This window comes from Dryobates pubescens, chromosome 32 (assembly GCF_014839835.1).
Source record: "Dryobates pubescens isolate bDryPub1 chromosome 32, bDryPub1.pri, whole genome shotgun sequence".
In the NCBI taxonomy this organism is placed as follows: domain Eukaryota; kingdom Metazoa; phylum Chordata; class Aves; order Piciformes; family Picidae; genus Dryobates; species Dryobates pubescens.
Window position 1 is genome coordinate 5,006,055 of NC_071643.1, and position 17,575 is coordinate 5,023,629.

Below are 17,575 nucleotides of genomic sequence, written 5' to 3' on the forward strand. Positions count from 1 at the left end.
CCTGAACATGAGCCACTCCTTTTAGAACAAAATGAAACAAAACAAAACAAAACAAAGCAAGACAAAACAACGCAAGACAAAACAAAGCAAAATAAAGCAAGACAAAACAAAACAAAGCAAAATAAAGCAAAGGAAGGCAAAACAAAGCGAAGGAAGGCAAAACAAAGTGAAGCAAAATGAAGCAAAGGAAGACAAAACAAAACAAGGGAAGACAAAACAAAGTAAAGCAAAACAAAACAAAGCAAAGCAAGACAAAACAAAGCAAAGCAAGACAAAACAAAGCAAAGCAAGACAAAACAAAGCAAAGCAAGACAAAACAAAGCAAAGCAAGACAAAACAAAGCAAAGCAAGACAAAACAAAGCAAAATAAAGCAAAGCAAAACAAAACAAAGCAAAGGAAGACAAAACTAACCAAAATACTTTCTTGCCTTCTAAAATGTGCATTTACAAAGCCCTTGTAGGGCTACAGCTGCTTCCCATGGAGACTGCTCCTCGTCTTAGTCTTCTCCATTCTCAGACATTCAAGATGTTGACAGAAAGCCCAGCAGAGGATTCAGAGAATCCTCTGACAGTTTTTTTGAAGGAAATGAGTCAGTCCTTGAGATCACAAATTGCAGCAATCTCTGCCTAAGGCAGCTCCTCCACGGTAAGCACCACACTGTGGGCTGTGGGACCAGGCCTGAATCAGTACTGCTGCCAGTCCAGCTACTCTGTGAACAAGCATAGCACTCCCACCTCCAGCATCTCCTCAGTTTGGGATATTCTACTGGGATTGTATTACTTTCTACATCAATATATTGTGAAGGATTTTCACTTACCCCACAGTCATTTGCTCCATCTCCACACATGCCCACAAAGTAACTGAAAAACAGAGTGACCTACAGTTTAGTTCTGGGAAAAGTGAGGCTGTAAAGAGGAGGGAATAAACTCAGACCCTACTCCACGCAGTCATGCAAGCCCTTCTGAGGGGCTGAAAGCCTGAAATACAAGCCCAGGACTTGGGACTGTGCATGGGGTTTGGGCTGGCAACTCAAATGTGCATACAGCAGAGAGTTTCTGCTGTGAGGGACTGGAGAATACATTATCAGGAAGTTTTATGTTCTCTGCAACAGACTCAGTTTTCCATCATCACTTGGTTTAAAGTCAATCATTACAGAGAAAAGGGCTAAATGGTGACAACCCTGCTCAGGAAGGAAGGTCCACAGGCACTGGTACGTCATGTGCACTGGGAATAGATACAAATAGGGACCCTGCTTTGGGGTTCCATCCTGCCAGAATCTCCTGGGGCAGGCAGAGAGTGACAGAAGCAGCTGGAATAGAATGAGAAGGGGAACTTGGCTTAAAAAGATATTTGAAGATGGTTCCCCACCCTGAGGCTGAAATGACCCTGTGAAATCATGAGCCCTACAAGTAAATCCTTGTATCTGCAGCATCCAAGTAAAATCAGCCTAATGCTTCAGGAGCTGACTCACTTTTGTCTTCTACTGCTGAGGCTTGGATTTCAGTGCTGGGGAAGTTCTCACTGGGAGGCCTTGATGGTGGTCCGGGGAGGCCAGGCAGTGGCTGGGGTGCTCACAACTGCTCACACCAGGCTGAAATCTGAAACAGCCTAATGGTTACCCTGCTCTAAGGCAAAGCCCTAGGTAAGGATGAGGTGAGCCCTAGGTGAGGATGAAAGTCTTCAAGAGACTTGGGAAACAGCTGAATAATAGGCAACAAGGCATCTGTAACTCAGGAATATCTATATATATGCCTCTGTGACTGTGAGCAGCACAAGGCACACCAATCCAGACTGCCCAGGCATGGTTTCTAGCCCATCACACTGAGTCAGCAACAGTGCAGTCAAAGGACTGATAGCATAGGAGAAGCTGCAGTGCTGGGATATGTTTCTAAGAATCTTGGGTAGACAAATGTCCCTACTTCAGCCCAGAAAGAGAAGTAAGAATGAAGGATGATGTGAACAAACTAAACCCAGAGCCATGGGACTGTTAGGTTTTCGATGGGTCACCAAACCAACATGGACTTCAGTGTCTTGTCTTTAGCAGGCTTTTGGAATTTACTTGCCAGGTTGTATGTCTGTGGGAGTTTCATGGTTTGCACTTCCAGGAAATGCTATGTTAGATTAATCCTAGCTCTTACTAGGCTCTCTTCAAGCCTGGAAACTCATCAAACACTTCCTCACTCTTAGAGCTCGTTATGAACTTACTCCAGCTTTTGAAACTCTTCCACAAGGCTGGATTTCTGACCAGGAGACATCCTAGCAAAAACTGTTCCATTCAACAGGAGCTGTAAGGAGGAACAAAACAAAAGGAAGTGTTTGTTTTAAGCACTTTAGGCAAGAGTCATGGTGGTTCTAGTGAATGGAAACCACCCAAACTTCAAGTGTCCAAACTGATGCTAGCAACTAGGCTAAGCAACCCCAGCTCCCTCAGCCTTTCCTCACAGGGCTGTGCTCGAGGCCTCTCCCCAGCATCATTGCCCTTCTCTGGACACGTTCAAGAGTCTCAATATCCTTCTTACACTGAGGGGCCCAGAACTGGACACAGGACTCAAGGTGTGGCCTAACTAGTGCTGAGCACAGGGCACAATGACTTCCCTGCTCCTGCTGGCCACACTATTCCTGATGCAGGCCAGGATGCCATTGGCCTTCTTGGCCGCCTGGGCGCACTGCTGGCTCATGTTCAGCTGGCTGTCAATCAGTACCCCCAGGTCCTTTTCTGCCTGGCTGCTCTCCAGCCACTCCAACCCCAGCCTGTAACACTGCATGTATCTACTGAATGGCAATTGATAGAATCATAGCACAGCTTAGGCTAGAAGAGACCTTGGAGATCATCCCATCTAACTTCCCTGCCATGGGCAGGGACGCCACTCAGCTAGACAATTCTACTTAAATAATCCAGATCTTACCTTTGGAAGTAAGTGCCTGAAATGCTGTGCTATAATTTGGTAAGATTTTCCACTCATGGCAAAATGATACTGGCCTGAACCCACTGCCATCCTGATTCCTCTTTCACTCTGGCTGCCATCCTCCTATAGAACAAGACAGAAAGAGTGCTGCTCCCAGGCTTGCCAAAACGTCTGTGTGCACAAACACTGCTACAGACAAAGAAAAGGACATACCATAGGTAGGGCACACACACATGTGAGGACTCTGCCTTTGTTTGGATTTGTGAAAGGATTTAGGCATATTAATTTCAGCATGAAATGGGTGTTTCTTATGTCTTAAAAGCTGGCCCTCAGCATTGGCTTTTGAGGTGAAATACAGTGAAGTTGCTGCTCAGCTTGATCTTTGGTAGAAAGGAGCCTCTCAAAAGCTCTTGCAGAGATTCCTGCCCACCAACCTAATGCTCCTCATAGAAGGTTCAGCACCTTCAGTCATACTCTTCAGGAAGAGAACAACTGGTCTTTGTCTCAGTGTCTTTGTGGAGATGCCTGGAGAAATATAACTTCTTAACACATCTAGTCTGGTGCACTGTGTGTATGCAGTTTCCCAACAGTTAAATCTGTGTTTTAATTCTGCAGGCTGTGGGAAGTGCCCACTCTACCTGCTTGAACAGAGCTGGTTCATTCAGTGCAGTTCCACAGGCTTTAAGTCCAGAGCTATACTATCAAATGTACTTTGCAGGGAAAGGTAACGTGCCTTAAACTGGCATCAGCTAAGCATGGGGGCTAGAGACCAAACCCTTCCCATTTCTGCAAAGCTGCTCTCAAACCTAGCTAGGTAGTTAACAACAACTTGTTCACAAGATAATATGCTAGGAAGGAAGCTGTAAGGGAGCACATTTCTACAAAAATCCCTTCTTTTCAAACACTTTTCTGGCACATCTCCTTCTGCCATGCAGACAGGGGTAAATGTCTGGTCTCTGTTCCACCAGCATAATCCCACTGCATTATTTAAAGCACTCCAGTTTAGTTTGCTTTCCTGCTGCTCAACACCTGCTTCTTATATGCTCACCAGGCTTCCATGATCTTCAGGCTCATTTTCTTCTAGTGGTTTCCAGGTTATGGATGCTGAAAAAGCTCCAGGTGGTTTGTTTGCATCCACAAGAATGACTCTGTCTGTTGGAGAAATCATCCCAGCATTTTTGGCAATGGTTACAGCTGTCTGCATGTTGTCACCTAGGAAAAATCAAGAGGAATGCCCTCTAAAAGTGCCTGCAGTGAGGGATTGCTCATGGAGGAAGCATTAGCCTTTTCCTAAATTCCAAGTTTTCAAACACAGCCACAAGATTCAGTCAGATTTCTGTATCTGTGCCTAAGAAAGTTTTTGCTGAAGTTCAAAACCCTGCAGGCAGGGCCAGCCTCAATAATTAAAGGTGTTTGCATCTGGAAAGGCAATATTTTCACTTCCATCTGGAGGTGAAATATTTTCATTCAGCCTTTTGCATCTGGAAACAAAGCATTTTCACTTCCATCTGAAGGGGAAACATTTTCATTCAGCCTGAAGAAAGCAAGAAGGGATTCAGTGCAAAGTTGCTGCTAGTGTCACTGATTCCCATCGGCTGGCTTTAGGTAGCTTTAGTGCAGGGTGAGTGCTGAAACGGGTGAAGGTAAAGAACACAAGATCTGTGTCACTCATGGAAAAATGTCCCTGGCAAAACTAGGGGTGATTCTATCTGGATCCAAACCAGCCCTTCAAGAAAAAAATGCAATAAATAGGGATGGTAGGCAGGAGTTACCAGATGTCACAAGCTTCAGTGACTTGTCCTGGCATCCATGCTCCATCTCTGCTCATTTATAACAGGATTTCGTCAGGCCCTACAAAGAAGGGTTCTTGCATAACATGTCTTTGTGCATATCATCTGATTTCCTTACCAGGGAGAACAAATGGGCTCACTGGAAACCATCAAAGGAACAGGAAGGCTCTGATGGGTGGTGAAAGCGGGGCAGATTAAGAGCTGGGTATCTCATACAGCTTGGTGAAGTTGTCAGGGGCATTAACCTGTATGGTTCAGCTCATGTCATTGTTACAGCAGAGATGCTTCTTGGACTGATGCAAATGCCTGTGCCAGTGGTGGTGACAAAGCAGCAGGCTGTTCACTCAAACATCACTGAACTCCCTGCATGAGCCAGTGGCCACATAAATAATTCACCCTTTGTAGATACCTGTGACCATAACACTCCTGATGCGAGCAGCACTGAGCTCTTCCAGGACAGGCTTTGTCTCCCTCTTTAATCGATTCTCCATTATCAGCAGACCCAGGAATGTCAGCTCAGATTCTACCTCCTCCCTAATGGTGAAGAAAAGTAAGATAGATTTAATTCTTCTTTTAGCCTTTGGCCTGGTTTTGCATTGAACTTGCTGACAGCCAGTTATAACTGCTGGTCATCCCACTGAACTCCAAAGAATTAAAGCAGCTTGTTAGTTGTCAGCACTCCCAGGCTCTCTGTCTTTTGTGGTTCTATTTCAACACCATCAGGGCTTGCTTGCCACTGGCAGCAGGTGGTGCTGGTTGTGTCTGGAGGATCTTCACTTGTTTTTTTCATCCTTCTGCTCTTTTCTTCCCTCTTCTGAAAAATGAGTTCAGTACGTAGCCAGCTTCCAGCTCATGCTTGCCTAATTACCAAATCCAAAGAGTCAGTTTTGAGCTATCTACTCCAACATGAAGCCTGATGGATAAGTTAGGCTGGTTTCCACTCAAGCAGCACCCCTAGCCAGCATGAGAAAGCACCTTGAGTTTTTCCTGCAAGGTTCACAAACTGTGCTGCTCTGATTTGGAAAGCCCACGCACACCAGTCCTTCCCATTTGAGGACTGTACAACCAACACACCTTAGGCTGTGTGCTGGTGTAATGGGGGTCATCTGCTGCCTCTCCTTCATCAGGGAGCCAGCATAACAAAAATCCAAAGAAGAAAAACCCAACCAGCCAACCCACAACTCCTGTTCAGCTGAAAGCCTGGGTACATTTGCAAGGAGACTGGTGAAAACAATAGACTGAGGGAGGGGTGTACTAGGCTGAGGGAGGGGTGTACTAGACTTCAGAGTGTGCTAGAGTTATTCTTCCTCTGGTGATCCAAAGTTAAGAACTATGTAAGGAGAGTCATTAGCCATTGGAATGTGCTGCCCAGGGAGGTGGTGGAGTCACCATCCCTGGAGGTGTTCAAGAGGAGACTGGATGTGGCACTTGGTGCCATGGTTTAGTCACAGGGTCTGTGGTGACAGGTTGGACTTGATGATCTTTGAAGTCTCTTCCAGCCTTGGTGATTCTGGGCCTGTGCTATAACCATGGTGTAGTGAAGTGTCCTCTACCCATTCTCAAACAGTCCTATGTCCAGATTTAAATATCAGACTCCCTCTGGCCTGAATCTATCAAAACTCTGCACTCCAGCTGTTATGGTTGGGAGCTGGCACTTTAACCTAGTTCCTAATTGTAAATAAAACTAGGGATTGGACACAGAATAATAGTCACTGAGGGGTTTATAGCATTCAATTAATTCACTGGATAGCTTGTGCTTGGTTGCACAGAAGTTCTCTTCCCTTTTTGCTGCTTCTCTCTCTGCAGCTTTTGCTTGCATTGCTTACTTCCTTATCCCCCTTTTGACCTTCCAGTGGTTCAATTGACTCATAGCATGTCTCTGAAGGTACCAGGGAATGGAGGCAGGGAGAAGGGTGCTAGCAGTCCCTCTGGACTGCCCAGGGGGCTACTTCTGATTGCTGAGTTGTAAATACATGTAAATATATTTGGTACATGCTTTATCACCTTACATCATTTATCACCTTACATCATTTTATATTTAGCTCACTTTTTGTAAACACAGGTTCATTTTGCTTCCAAACCTTTCTGAGCTAGTCTGGTGATTTATCCTGGAGGTAACTCTCCATCCTGGAGGTGAATGTCCAGTTGTTGGTGGGGGAAGGGTAAATCCTAACCCCACAAGCTACAGCCCAGTTCTTGGCAGGTGTGTTGTGGCAATGTGAGGCACCACCAGCCTACAGGTGAAAGGTGCTGCAGTCAGTGGCTTACCTCATTAGATCAGCAGATTGCTTCCCTGCCTGTAGAGGTTTACATGCCAGTCCAATGACCCTAAAGCCCTGTGCTGTGTAGAACAGGAGCTTGCTTTCAAAGTTGGATGGGACTGTTCAAAAGAGGAAAAGAAGATCATCAGGGCATTTGGCAGCTTTCAAGTGAAAGGAAGCCTTCAAGCAGGGAAGGTTCCTGTCACAGAGGGCAGGTACACCTAGAGTCTAGCAACAGGCCAAGGACATCAAGGAAACCTGATGAATTGAACTTCAAAATGAAAATTATGACCTCTCCTCTGTCACTTTGCACTTAGGACTCTAAGTTATTCTGCAAAGACTTACCTTCTTCTAGTCTGTCATGAAGGGGCTGTGCTCTTCTAGCTGCCTTCCAAAGGCTTGGAGAAAACAAAACTTTTTTCAGATTCCTATTCTGGCAGAGTTTGTACACCTTGGAAAAGGGTTGGTTCTTGCTTTTGTCTCTTAGCAGTCTTTCTCTGCTGAGAAAGGCTCTCTGAGAACTTAGTCCTAGACTTGGAGCACAACAGGAAGACTAAATTTTCAGGCTGAGGTATAAACCTGGAGACCCAAATGTATCATCTGAACCTTCCACTTCACAGCACCATCAAAAGTCACATACATAGATGTGTTTCGAGGGAGAGTTCACAAACATTAGTTACCTGTTTCTGCTCTACATAATGTGGCAACCATTTCTGGAGCCCCTTTAGTGAAGATTTGTTGCTCTCCACCAATCTCCTGAGCGATGACAGACATCCTTTGCAAGGCTGAGGAAAATGGAAACTGGTGTAAAATGGTGATGCCTTCCACTGGAGCCTAGGAGAAAAGCAAGTGGAGTAGATACTGCAGCAAGGATTTTAAACTCAGGTCACAGGGTTTTCACAGACTCATAGAACAGTCCAGGCTGGAAGGGACCTCCAAAGGTCATCTAGTCTGATGTCCCCACACTCAGCAGGGACATCCTCACCTAGATCAGGTTGCCCAGGTCCTTGTTGAGCCCCACCTAGAATATCTCCAGGGATGGGGCCTCAACCACCTCCCTGGGCAACCTGTTCCAGTGTTCCACCATCTTCATAGTGAACAACTTGTTCCTAACATCCAAACTAAATCTGCTCTTCTCTAGGTCTGTCCTTTGGGCTGTGGTAAGAAGCTAACCACATATAATGGGCTGGTTTGCCACCGTGGGACAGCAAGGACTGGTATAAAAAGAGGAGGTGAAAGGTATACAGAAATATTTAACTTAAGCAATAGGAAAAGTTCACTGACAGTTTTGGCAGACTATTGTATGTAGTTTACTGAAAGGAACTCAGTACTCCTGTTTCTCTAGCAAGACTCCTAGGTCTTACACTGGTCTTGCACAGGGAAAATGGATGTCTGAAAGCACCCCTTTGGGGTATGTCACCAGCAACTGTCTGACATGAGCCATCAGACTCTACTGCATTCTCAAGTGCTTTTGGAGATCTTCACCACTCAGATGAATTTGGACTGAGTCTCAAGCCACCAAGACAGGCAAATTCCTGAGCTGTGCAATCTATCATCCAGCAGCCCTCTACTTCTGCTGTGAGCAGTAAGGCTCTCCCGAGCATCTCTTTTTAATTGGAGAGAGCAAAGTAATCTCTCTGCAGGCAGTATAAGAAAGATAAAGTCTGAAAGAGCTGTCTTGGACTAGGACAACTAAGCATTTGTTTTCTGACAGTTAAACTCTTACACTGACAGTGTGACTTGGATTTTGCAAACAGCTTACACTGCTGGCTTTTGGCCCAGGTCTAACAACGGTGGCATGCGTGACTCCTTGACCTTCCATCTGGTGTCCACTGGAATCATCTATCACCTGTGTGTTGAAAAGCAAGAATTTTTCAGATCACAGCTGAAAGGAACCTCAAAGGAATCATTCAGAGTTTTCCTTCCCTCAGAACAAGGTATCTTATTCATTCATGAGGGGAGGGTCCATCTGACCCTACACTAAAAACCTCCAGTAATGGGAAACCCTCTGCCTCCCTTGGCAATCAAATCCAGAGCTTCACCAGCTGCACTAAGATGCTGGTGTCCTCTCACACAGCAAACAGAGGATGTCCTCTCCCTGGCACAAAACCCTTTCATCATCACAACCCACCTAAACATGCAAAAATCTTTGGCTGCCACCTACACCCAATGAGAAAACAACAATTTGTAGGAGTACAGAACCCCCTCTGCTCTCAAAGCACTCCACAGAGAAGATGGACTTTCTTTTTTCATCATCATCACAACATGACTGTGAGGAACAAAGACATCTGCTGGTGTTAAAGGGCGCAGAGTGCTCCACAAGCATTATTGAACAGGATTGTTCATGTTTAATCTGGAACTTTGGTAGGTGTCCGCCTAAGGCTGAGACGGCAAAGTGATCTCCCCGGGGAAATAAACCCCTCTAACTCCTGTCATTACCAGATAATTCATCCCCTGAAAGTTGCCTGCTTTACATATTTTGCAGGTACAAACCAAAGAGGTGTTAAGTACAGATGTTGTCACCCACACAAACCAACTGACCCTGCCCTCAGTCTCCTGTCTGGCATCAGCAATGTCCCGTGGCTATACCTTCCACCAGGCAATTATGTATGGGCTGTTTTCTTCTTTTCCATCTCAGTTTGGCAGCCTTTTAGCTTTCATAAATGCTCATTTAGGTTGGATGTGAGGAAGAAGTTCTATACAGAGAGAGTGATTGCCCATTGGAATGGGCTGCCTGGGGAGGTGGTGGAGTTGCCATCATTGGAGGTGTTCAGGAGGAGACTTGATGGGGTGCTTGGTGCCATGGGTTAGTTGTTTAGGTGGTGTTGGATTGGTTGATGGGTTGGATGCAATGATCTTGAAGGTCTCTTCCAACCTGGTCTATTCTATTCTATTCTATTCTATTCTATTCTATTCTAGTCTAGTCTAGTCTAGTCTAGTCTATTCTATTCTATTCTATCCTATTTCTCCCCCTCTACAACTGATGAGAGGGTGAATAGCACCACAGATGGCTGTTGATAGGCAAAGGGACTGTGATGGGTTTCGCCCATCCTGGAAGCAGGGGGCAGGGAGGGCTTGTGAGAGCATTGCCTTCCCTGCAGGGGGTTTCCCCCCAGGAAACTGAGTTAGTCTGTTCCACTCCCCCTCCCTGTCCAGCAAGCCTATAAGAAGGAGGACACTGCAGCCATTAGTGCTCTTGACCCCTGCTTTTGCCTGGATGAAGACTGCTGCTGGCTTCCTGCTTCTCTGCCACATGGTCCTCCCTGCTAAATCCACACCTCTGCAAAGGACTGGGTTTGTATTTCATATTTTTTCCCCATCCATCCTTGTTCTTCACCCTTGTGAACCCTACCTGTAATTGTTACATATATATATATATTGTATATACACACTATATATATATTATATATAATATATGTATATTATATATTTTTTTATATATTTTATATATATGTATATATATATAAAGAAAAAAATCTATATAAAAAGAAAATTGTTTACCTCTCTACTTCCAAGCCAACTCCAAATTATTTCTTGGTGATTTTGCTCCTTCCCTTTCTTTTCCTCTCTATTGGGAAAGAGGAGGGGGGAGCGGGGGAGGGATTCTCAGCCTTGCCCCCATCTGAGCTCTTAAGTCCCAGTTAAGGCTCAAACCACCACAGGGACAAAGACTGAAAGCAGAGTGCTTTCAGAGGGGCATGGGATTTCAAATCTGAATTGGTCAAAGCATCTCCACGTTGGCACAGTTCTATCAAATGTCAAAGCCTGGATAGCTCAAAGCTGGCAGACATCTACATGTTCTGTAAAAGCAGTTTCAGTCTGTGTGTAAATCAAACATGTTCTGTAAAAGCAGTCTTAATCTGTGTAAAAATCAGCCATGCTCTGTAAAAGCAGTCTTAATCTGTGTAAAAATCAGCCATGCTCTGTAAAAGCAGTCTTAAGCTGTCTATAAATCACATTTGGGACTTCTTGTTACGTGGCAATAGCCACAGTTAGAGTTGATAACCCGTGGAGTTCACAGAATATCCACCAATTCCAATCAAATGAGCAAAGGACTCAAAGTCCCCTTAGTTGAAAGCTCTAGGCTGAAACAAGGAACATTCCTCCAGAAACCTAATCATGATAAATCTCCTCTAGGTTTAAGCTCTTTTAGTTGTGCATGGGAAGTGGCTGTTTGCACAGGAGGGCTTGGGACACAACTCCCCACCACTATTTGCATCAAACCAAAAACCAGCTTTACCCAGTTAGTGGCCTCAAACATTTTCACGTCCAGTGGGTCTCCTTGGATCTCGCCCTCATAAGCAATTAGTGAATGACAAACTGCCATTGCTCTGAATACTGGCCCCCAGGGGAGGCTGTGGTCCCCAGGGAATTTGTGAATGTCCTGGAAACTAAGGAGAAAGAGAATGCAGAAATTATCACCAAGTAACAGCAAACAACATCTGACTGCTAGGCCACTGCTGAAGTCCTATCCCATGGTCAGACACAAATGTGTTTCTGGGGTCTTGTCCTCCCCATGAGCTACTTCTCATGCAGCTGTTAAAGGCTGGGGTGCCTATGCTCAGAAGAGGTGTAGAGTTAAGGAGTCCATGGGGATGCACAGAGGAACAGATCATTATAAAATATCTCCTCTGAGAGGCTTGTCCAAGGACTCTTCAGCTGTGAGGCTGACAGAGGTTGGAGCACCTTTGTGCAGACATGTTTCTGGAAATGCATATGGGTAAAAAGCTGGGCACTGAAAGGAGCTGAGTGGCAGCCTTGTGGATAACAGCAGCATCCTGTCATAAAGGGGTTGGGCCACCTGCAGCTTTGGGAGCTGACCTAGCGTGTCTGCTGCAGACTGCTCTGCCTGGCCATGCTGTGACAAATGCTGACAACAGTGGCTGCACTCTTTCATGTGTGCCTGGGCTCCTGGGGTGAGGCTTTTTTCCAGAGGCTATAGAAATAATACTGGAAGTCTAAACACAAGGTGCTTCACTCTGCTGTTTGACATTAATTGTCTTTCAGCTTTGGTTCATCTAGGAGGAGAATCCATTCACTACCCCATCAAATGTAAGTGACACCAGTGTATCAAGAAGGCTTACCAGTTTCCTTCAGAGGGCAGCAAGCCCCAAAGATCCAGGCCATCTTCTGTTAAGGTGCCAGTCTAAGTCAAAATGCACATTTAAATTAACTTCCCACATGAGAGTGCCAAGAGGAATAAAAAGCAAGACTTGGTTTAAGAAGTTACTGTCCACAAAGTGCCAGCAAAGCACAGAGCAAAAAGTATTACCAGGCAGTTCTGAGACTGCAAGAAAAACAACCATTCACAACAGTGTCTGCTCAGACAACACAAACAGAAGAATGCAGGACTGGTCAGAGTCTTTCTAAGATCCAGTTGGAAATGCATTATTAAACCCCATACTCTCCCACCCCTACTGTGGTCCCATGGCTAGTAAGAGAGGAACCACCACACAGCAGTTACTTTGTCAAAACAGATGAGGTTCAGCTGTCCACACATGTTGATCCTCTGTGGGCTGATGCAGAAGATGCCCTTTTTCTTCAGCCTCCTCTGGGTATAAATGATTCCTGTTGTCAAGGCAGCTGGCAGAGCTGGGGGGACAGCAATAGTGATAACATCCAAAGCCTTCTTCACCACCTCTCCTGCCTCCTCCTAGCACAAACCCAAAAAGCAATTATCAGTGAGAAGGTAGCAAGAAGTACAGCTTGGATTGTCTGAGTGTAGCCTTCCTCATCTCCCTCCACTAAACTGCAAGTGCCTCAGGCTGTGCTGTTTTCTGCCCATGGTCCATTGTATATTCATAGAATCACAGAATTGTCAGGGTTGGAAGGGACCTCAAGGATCATCCAGTTCCAACCCCCTGCCATGACACCTAACACTACATCAGGTTGCTCACAGCCACATCCAGCCTGGCCTTAAAACCTCCAGGGATGAGGCTTCCACCACCTCCCTGGGCAACCTGGTCCAGTGTCTCACCATCCTCATGGGAGGAACTTCTTCCTAGCATCCAATCTGAATCTACCCATTTCTGGTTTTCTTCCATTCCCCCTAGCCCTATCACTCCCTGACACCCTCAAAAGTCCCTCCCCAGCTCTGTTGTAGGCCCTCTTAAAAGATACTGGAAGGCCACAATAAGGTCTCCCTAAGGAATTAATTGCTTTGATTTAGCCAAAAGCTTTAAGGCTATGCCACTGCTAAGAGCAGTCTTCAGGCCTTCCTTCATACTCCACGCCAACAAAGGTGTCAGGCAGAGCTCACAGTCTCCTCTCAAGCACATCCCTTTGAACAAGCCAGCCAGGTTACCGCACCCTCACTCCAGCCCAGTTTCCCATGACACAGCACACAAGTATCTGCCATTTGTATGGGCATGCATCCAACTGCCTGCAGGCACAGCTCTGCACTCCCTGCTAGGGTGACAGGTGAGGCATGTGGGGATGGTGCTGAAAAGGAGGGCAGAATGCATGAGTTAAATGATGGCTTCTGACTTTATGTTCTAGGAATTGTGAAAGGAAACTGTGTTTATGTTTAGGAAGAGACCTGGAAGTGAAAGGTCTGTTTCTAAAAGCAGTCTCTTAACTTGGGAGCTTAGAGATTGGTGTAGAGATGACTGCCAGCATGCTGAATGTCAGCACTGTTATTGTTGGCAGCCAACAAACAACACTGCTGAAGGACTGAGAGCTGAGGCACGGCAAACTAGAGCAAACCCACAGTTCAGAAGCATGGACAAACCATCACGGAGTTCTGTTATCACTGCTTCTGAGTGCTTTTGACCATAAATCATGCTGCATTTGATGTGCTACATTTTCATCCTGATCCCTTCTCTCTTCACTGCTATTGTTTCAGACCACTGAAGGCAGCAGTTTGATAACATTTTGAATCCATTTTACGTTAGGATGAAGCATGTGGCTCCTTTAGATAGAGGCAGTCACAGGAGAGAAAGCATTTAGTAGGTTGTGTGACTGAATCTCACACCAGTCTGAAAAGACAGTTTCAGCTGCTGTGATAACATCAGCATGCATTTTACATATTACAAGGAGGAAGATAAAAATAAAACCAAACAAAGGAAAGAGAGAGACAACTGCAAAGCAGCCCCTAAGATATGTCCTTAACCACACTGCCTTTAATATCCCAAGGGGAATTAATCTTCTGCACCAGCTGATTGTAGATCAGTCTCAAGAAGAAAAGAAGCTTTGCAACTCAGGAACCTGAAGAGATTGGCAGATAACTATCAAGGCATGAGATGATTCCTTGGAAGTTTTTGAAGAAGTTCTAAAGCAATTATGCTTTAAAAGGTTCAGAAGTGTGGTTTACAGTGTACAGCTATTTCTGACATTAACCTGGATGCATGACAATGAGCAAACTGATTTTAAAAGGGTTTCAGGGAAACCCTCCAGAGATGGAAGGCAGGGCCCTAGGTACACTAAAAGACCTTAATTACCCTCACTAACCTCACCTCCATCCCACTGTTAGGAAATGCAGTGCTTGCACAGGATTTTCCAGGACCTTAGAAGAAATTACTTAGTGGGGAACAGCAGGCTTCAGCACCCTGGAACTCAATGTATGCCAGGCTGTGTACTGTCACAAACTCAAGTACACTATAAAATGGCCTTATATACCTAGATAGAATCACAGAATCATTCAGGTTGGAAAAAATACCCTGGGATCATCAAGTCCAACCTATTCTACAACATTCATCCCTAAACCATATCCCCAAGCACCAGATTCAAACAACCTTTAAACACATCCAGGGTTGGTGATTCCACCACCTCCCTGGGCAGCCTGTTTCAATGTCTGACCACTCTGTCTACAACTCTCTCTCTTTCTGCTGTCTACAACTACCTGAAGGGAGGTTGTAGCCAGGTGGGGGTTGGTTTCTTCTCCCAGCACCAGAACAAGACAACACAGTCTCAAGCTGCACCAGGGGAGGTTTAGGCTGGATGTTAGGGAGAAATTCTTCACAGAAAGAGAGATTGGCCATGGGAAAGTGCTGCCCAGGGAGGTGGTGGAGTCACCATCACTGGAGGTGTTTAGGAGGAGACTGGCTGAGGCACTTGGTGCCATGGTTTAGTTGATAAGATGGTGTTGGGTGATAGGTTGGACTTGATGATCTCAGAGGTCTTTTCCAACCTGGTTAATTCTATGCTATTTCTATTCTATTCTATTCTATTCTATTCTATTCTATTCTATTCTATTCTATTCTATTCTATTCTATTCTATTCCTATTTCTATTTCTATTTCTATTCTATTCTATGATTATTTTTTTCCTAATGTCCAGTTTAAACTTCCCCTGTTGCAGCTTGAGGCCATTCCCTCTATTGCTAAAGACCTGTGAGGAGAGACCAGCACCAACCTTTCCACAACCTCCTTTCAGGTAGTTGTAGAGAGCCATGAGGTCTCCCCTCAGCCTCCTCTTTTTGAAACTAACCATCCCCAGCTCCTTCAGTCACTCTTCATCAGATTCATTCTCCAGGCCCTTCACAGCTTCCTTGCCCTCCTCTGCACTGGCTCAGGACCTCCACATCTCTCTTGTATTGAGGTGGCCCACTCAGAAAGAGTGACAAGGACCACATTTTTCTACATGAAGGCACTCAAGTAACAAGTCTCTTGAAACTGGGTTTGACCATTTCTCCTGCAGTCAGTAACTCACCCCATTAAGTGCAAATACACACACAGCATAGATCATCCCAATGGCTGCAAAAGCAATGAGGCACATCAGGAACCGGAGAGCATCTCTGTACAGCCTGAAGTTCATGGGCTTGGGGTAGAGAATGGACCTCACCAGATCTCCTTTGGCTGTGTTGAAACCTAGAAAGACAAAGCTAAAAAATGTTTCAAAGGGAAAACCTTGCCAAAAGTTCCCTGAAGGAAAACAACAACAAAAACAACAACAACAAAATCAAAACCAAGCAACCAACCAAAACAAAACCCCCAAAAAACCCAGAGAGAGGTCAAAATTTCTGTAATTGAAGAAAGAAGGCTCAGATCTTTTATTTCAGCATATGTGACCTGCTCTGCAGAACTTAGGGAAAAGTTATTTTTGCCTTAAGGAGGAGTAATTTTTCAATGTCTCAGCAGTAAAGCAAAACTCTTCTTTGTAATCACAGAATCGTAGAATTGTCAGGGTTGGAAGGGACCTCAAGGATCATCCAGTTCCAGCAACCCTGCTGTGGGCAGGGACACCTCACACTACAGCAGGTTGCTCACAGCCACATCCAGCCTGGCTGCAAAAACCTCCAGGGATGAGGCTTCTACCACCTCCCTGGGCAACTTCTTCCAGTGTCTCAGCACCCTCATGGGGAAGAACTTCTTCCTAACATCCAATCTGAATCTAACCATTCCTAGTTTTGCTCCATTTCCCCCAGTGCTGACACCCTAAAAAGTCCCTCCCCAGCTTTCTTGTAGCCCCCTTCAGGTACTGGAAGGCTACAAGAAGGTCTCCTCAGAGCCTTCTCTTCTCCAGAGTGAACTGCCCCAACTCTTTCAGTCTGTCCTCATAGCAGAGGAGCTCCAGCCCTCTGCTCATCCTTGTGGCTCTTCTCTGGACATGCTGCAGTACCTCCAGATCCTTCCTGTAATAGAGGCTCCAGAACTGGACACAGTACTCCAGGTGAGGTCTCATCAGAGTGGAGTAGAGGGGCAGAATCACCTCCCTGGCCCTGCTGGCTATGATTCTCTTGATGCAGCCCAGGATGAGATTGGCTTTCTGGGCTGCAAGAGCACACTGCTGACTCATGTTGAGCTTGTCATCCCCCAGCACCCCCAGGTCCTTTTCTTAAGGGCTGTTCTCAAGCCAGTCCCTGCCCAGCCTATATCGGTGCCTGGGATTGCCCTGATTCAGATGCAGGACCTTGCATTTGGTCTTGTTGAACTTCAACAGCTCTCAACCAGTTCCTCATACCTGAGCCTCATACCTGTTCTGCAGGGGCACTGTGGGTGGGGTGCTTCTTAAAGGAGCACATCTGCTCTATTTGTATAGTTTGTTTTGTTGTTGGGTAGCTACCTGCTCCCCTTGGCCCTGCACATGTGAGTTACTGCAGGAAGGCTGGGGGCTCGCTGATGAGAGGGTATCGACTCCTCTCCTCCACTAGAGTTGACTTCTCTTCTGTATTCATAAAGATCACTTTGTGAAAGTTATTGATTTCCTTCTCACTCTCCCTTATGCTTCTTAACCTATTCACCTCTTCCCTGAGCTCCATCACTTCATCCTGGAGCTGAGCCAACCAGCTAAGCAGGTCAAAGACCTGCTCACACCTCACACACCCACAGTTAGTGCTGCCCCTTGTTGCCTGTAAAAGGCTGTGGCATTCCTCACAGCCTGTGGCCTGGATGCCAGTTTCCATTTTGGCAAGTGCAGAGAGCACAGTCTTCCTCCTCAGAGAAGCCACCACTATGCCTTCAGTAAGACTGAAGCCCCTTGTGTCCTGCCCACACACCCTGCCCATGCCAATTGCTGAGTGAATTCAAGAGGAGCCCCTGGGATACCTCACAACCCACTCGCTGGGTTCCAGCTGAGCAAATTCATTCACTAGTGGGTTTTGCAACCATTATGCCAAGCAAAGACAACCAGTGCACAACAGCTCAGCCCAAGCCAGGATATCAATTCTCCACCTGACTGT

General features: G+C 45.8%; 1 protein-coding gene across 1 annotated transcript in view; it reads right to left on the bottom strand.

Moving 5' to 3' along the window:
- The window catches only part of LOC104307647 (probable cation-transporting ATPase 13A4), a 53,761-nt gene that overhangs the window by 11,580 nt on the left and 24,606 nt on the right, over positions 1-17,575 (bottom strand). The window contains exons 11-22 of the mRNA XM_009908730.2: positions 15,607-15,764; positions 12,423-12,611; positions 12,043-12,104; positions 11,199-11,349; positions 8,721-8,807; positions 7,639-7,792; positions 6,966-7,077; positions 5,107-5,231; positions 3,956-4,119; positions 2,908-3,030; positions 2,207-2,286; positions 819-861 (exon numbers count right to left, since the gene is read on the bottom strand). Coding sequence (XP_009907032.2) covers positions 819-861; positions 2,207-2,286; positions 2,908-3,030; positions 3,956-4,119; positions 5,107-5,231; positions 6,966-7,077; positions 7,639-7,792; positions 8,721-8,807; positions 11,199-11,349; positions 12,043-12,104; positions 12,423-12,611; positions 15,607-15,764 — 1,448 coding nt within the window. The remainder of the gene's footprint in view (positions 1-818; positions 862-2,206; positions 2,287-2,907; positions 3,031-3,955; positions 4,120-5,106; positions 5,232-6,965; positions 7,078-7,638; positions 7,793-8,720; positions 8,808-11,198; positions 11,350-12,042; positions 12,105-12,422; positions 12,612-15,606; positions 15,765-17,575) is intronic.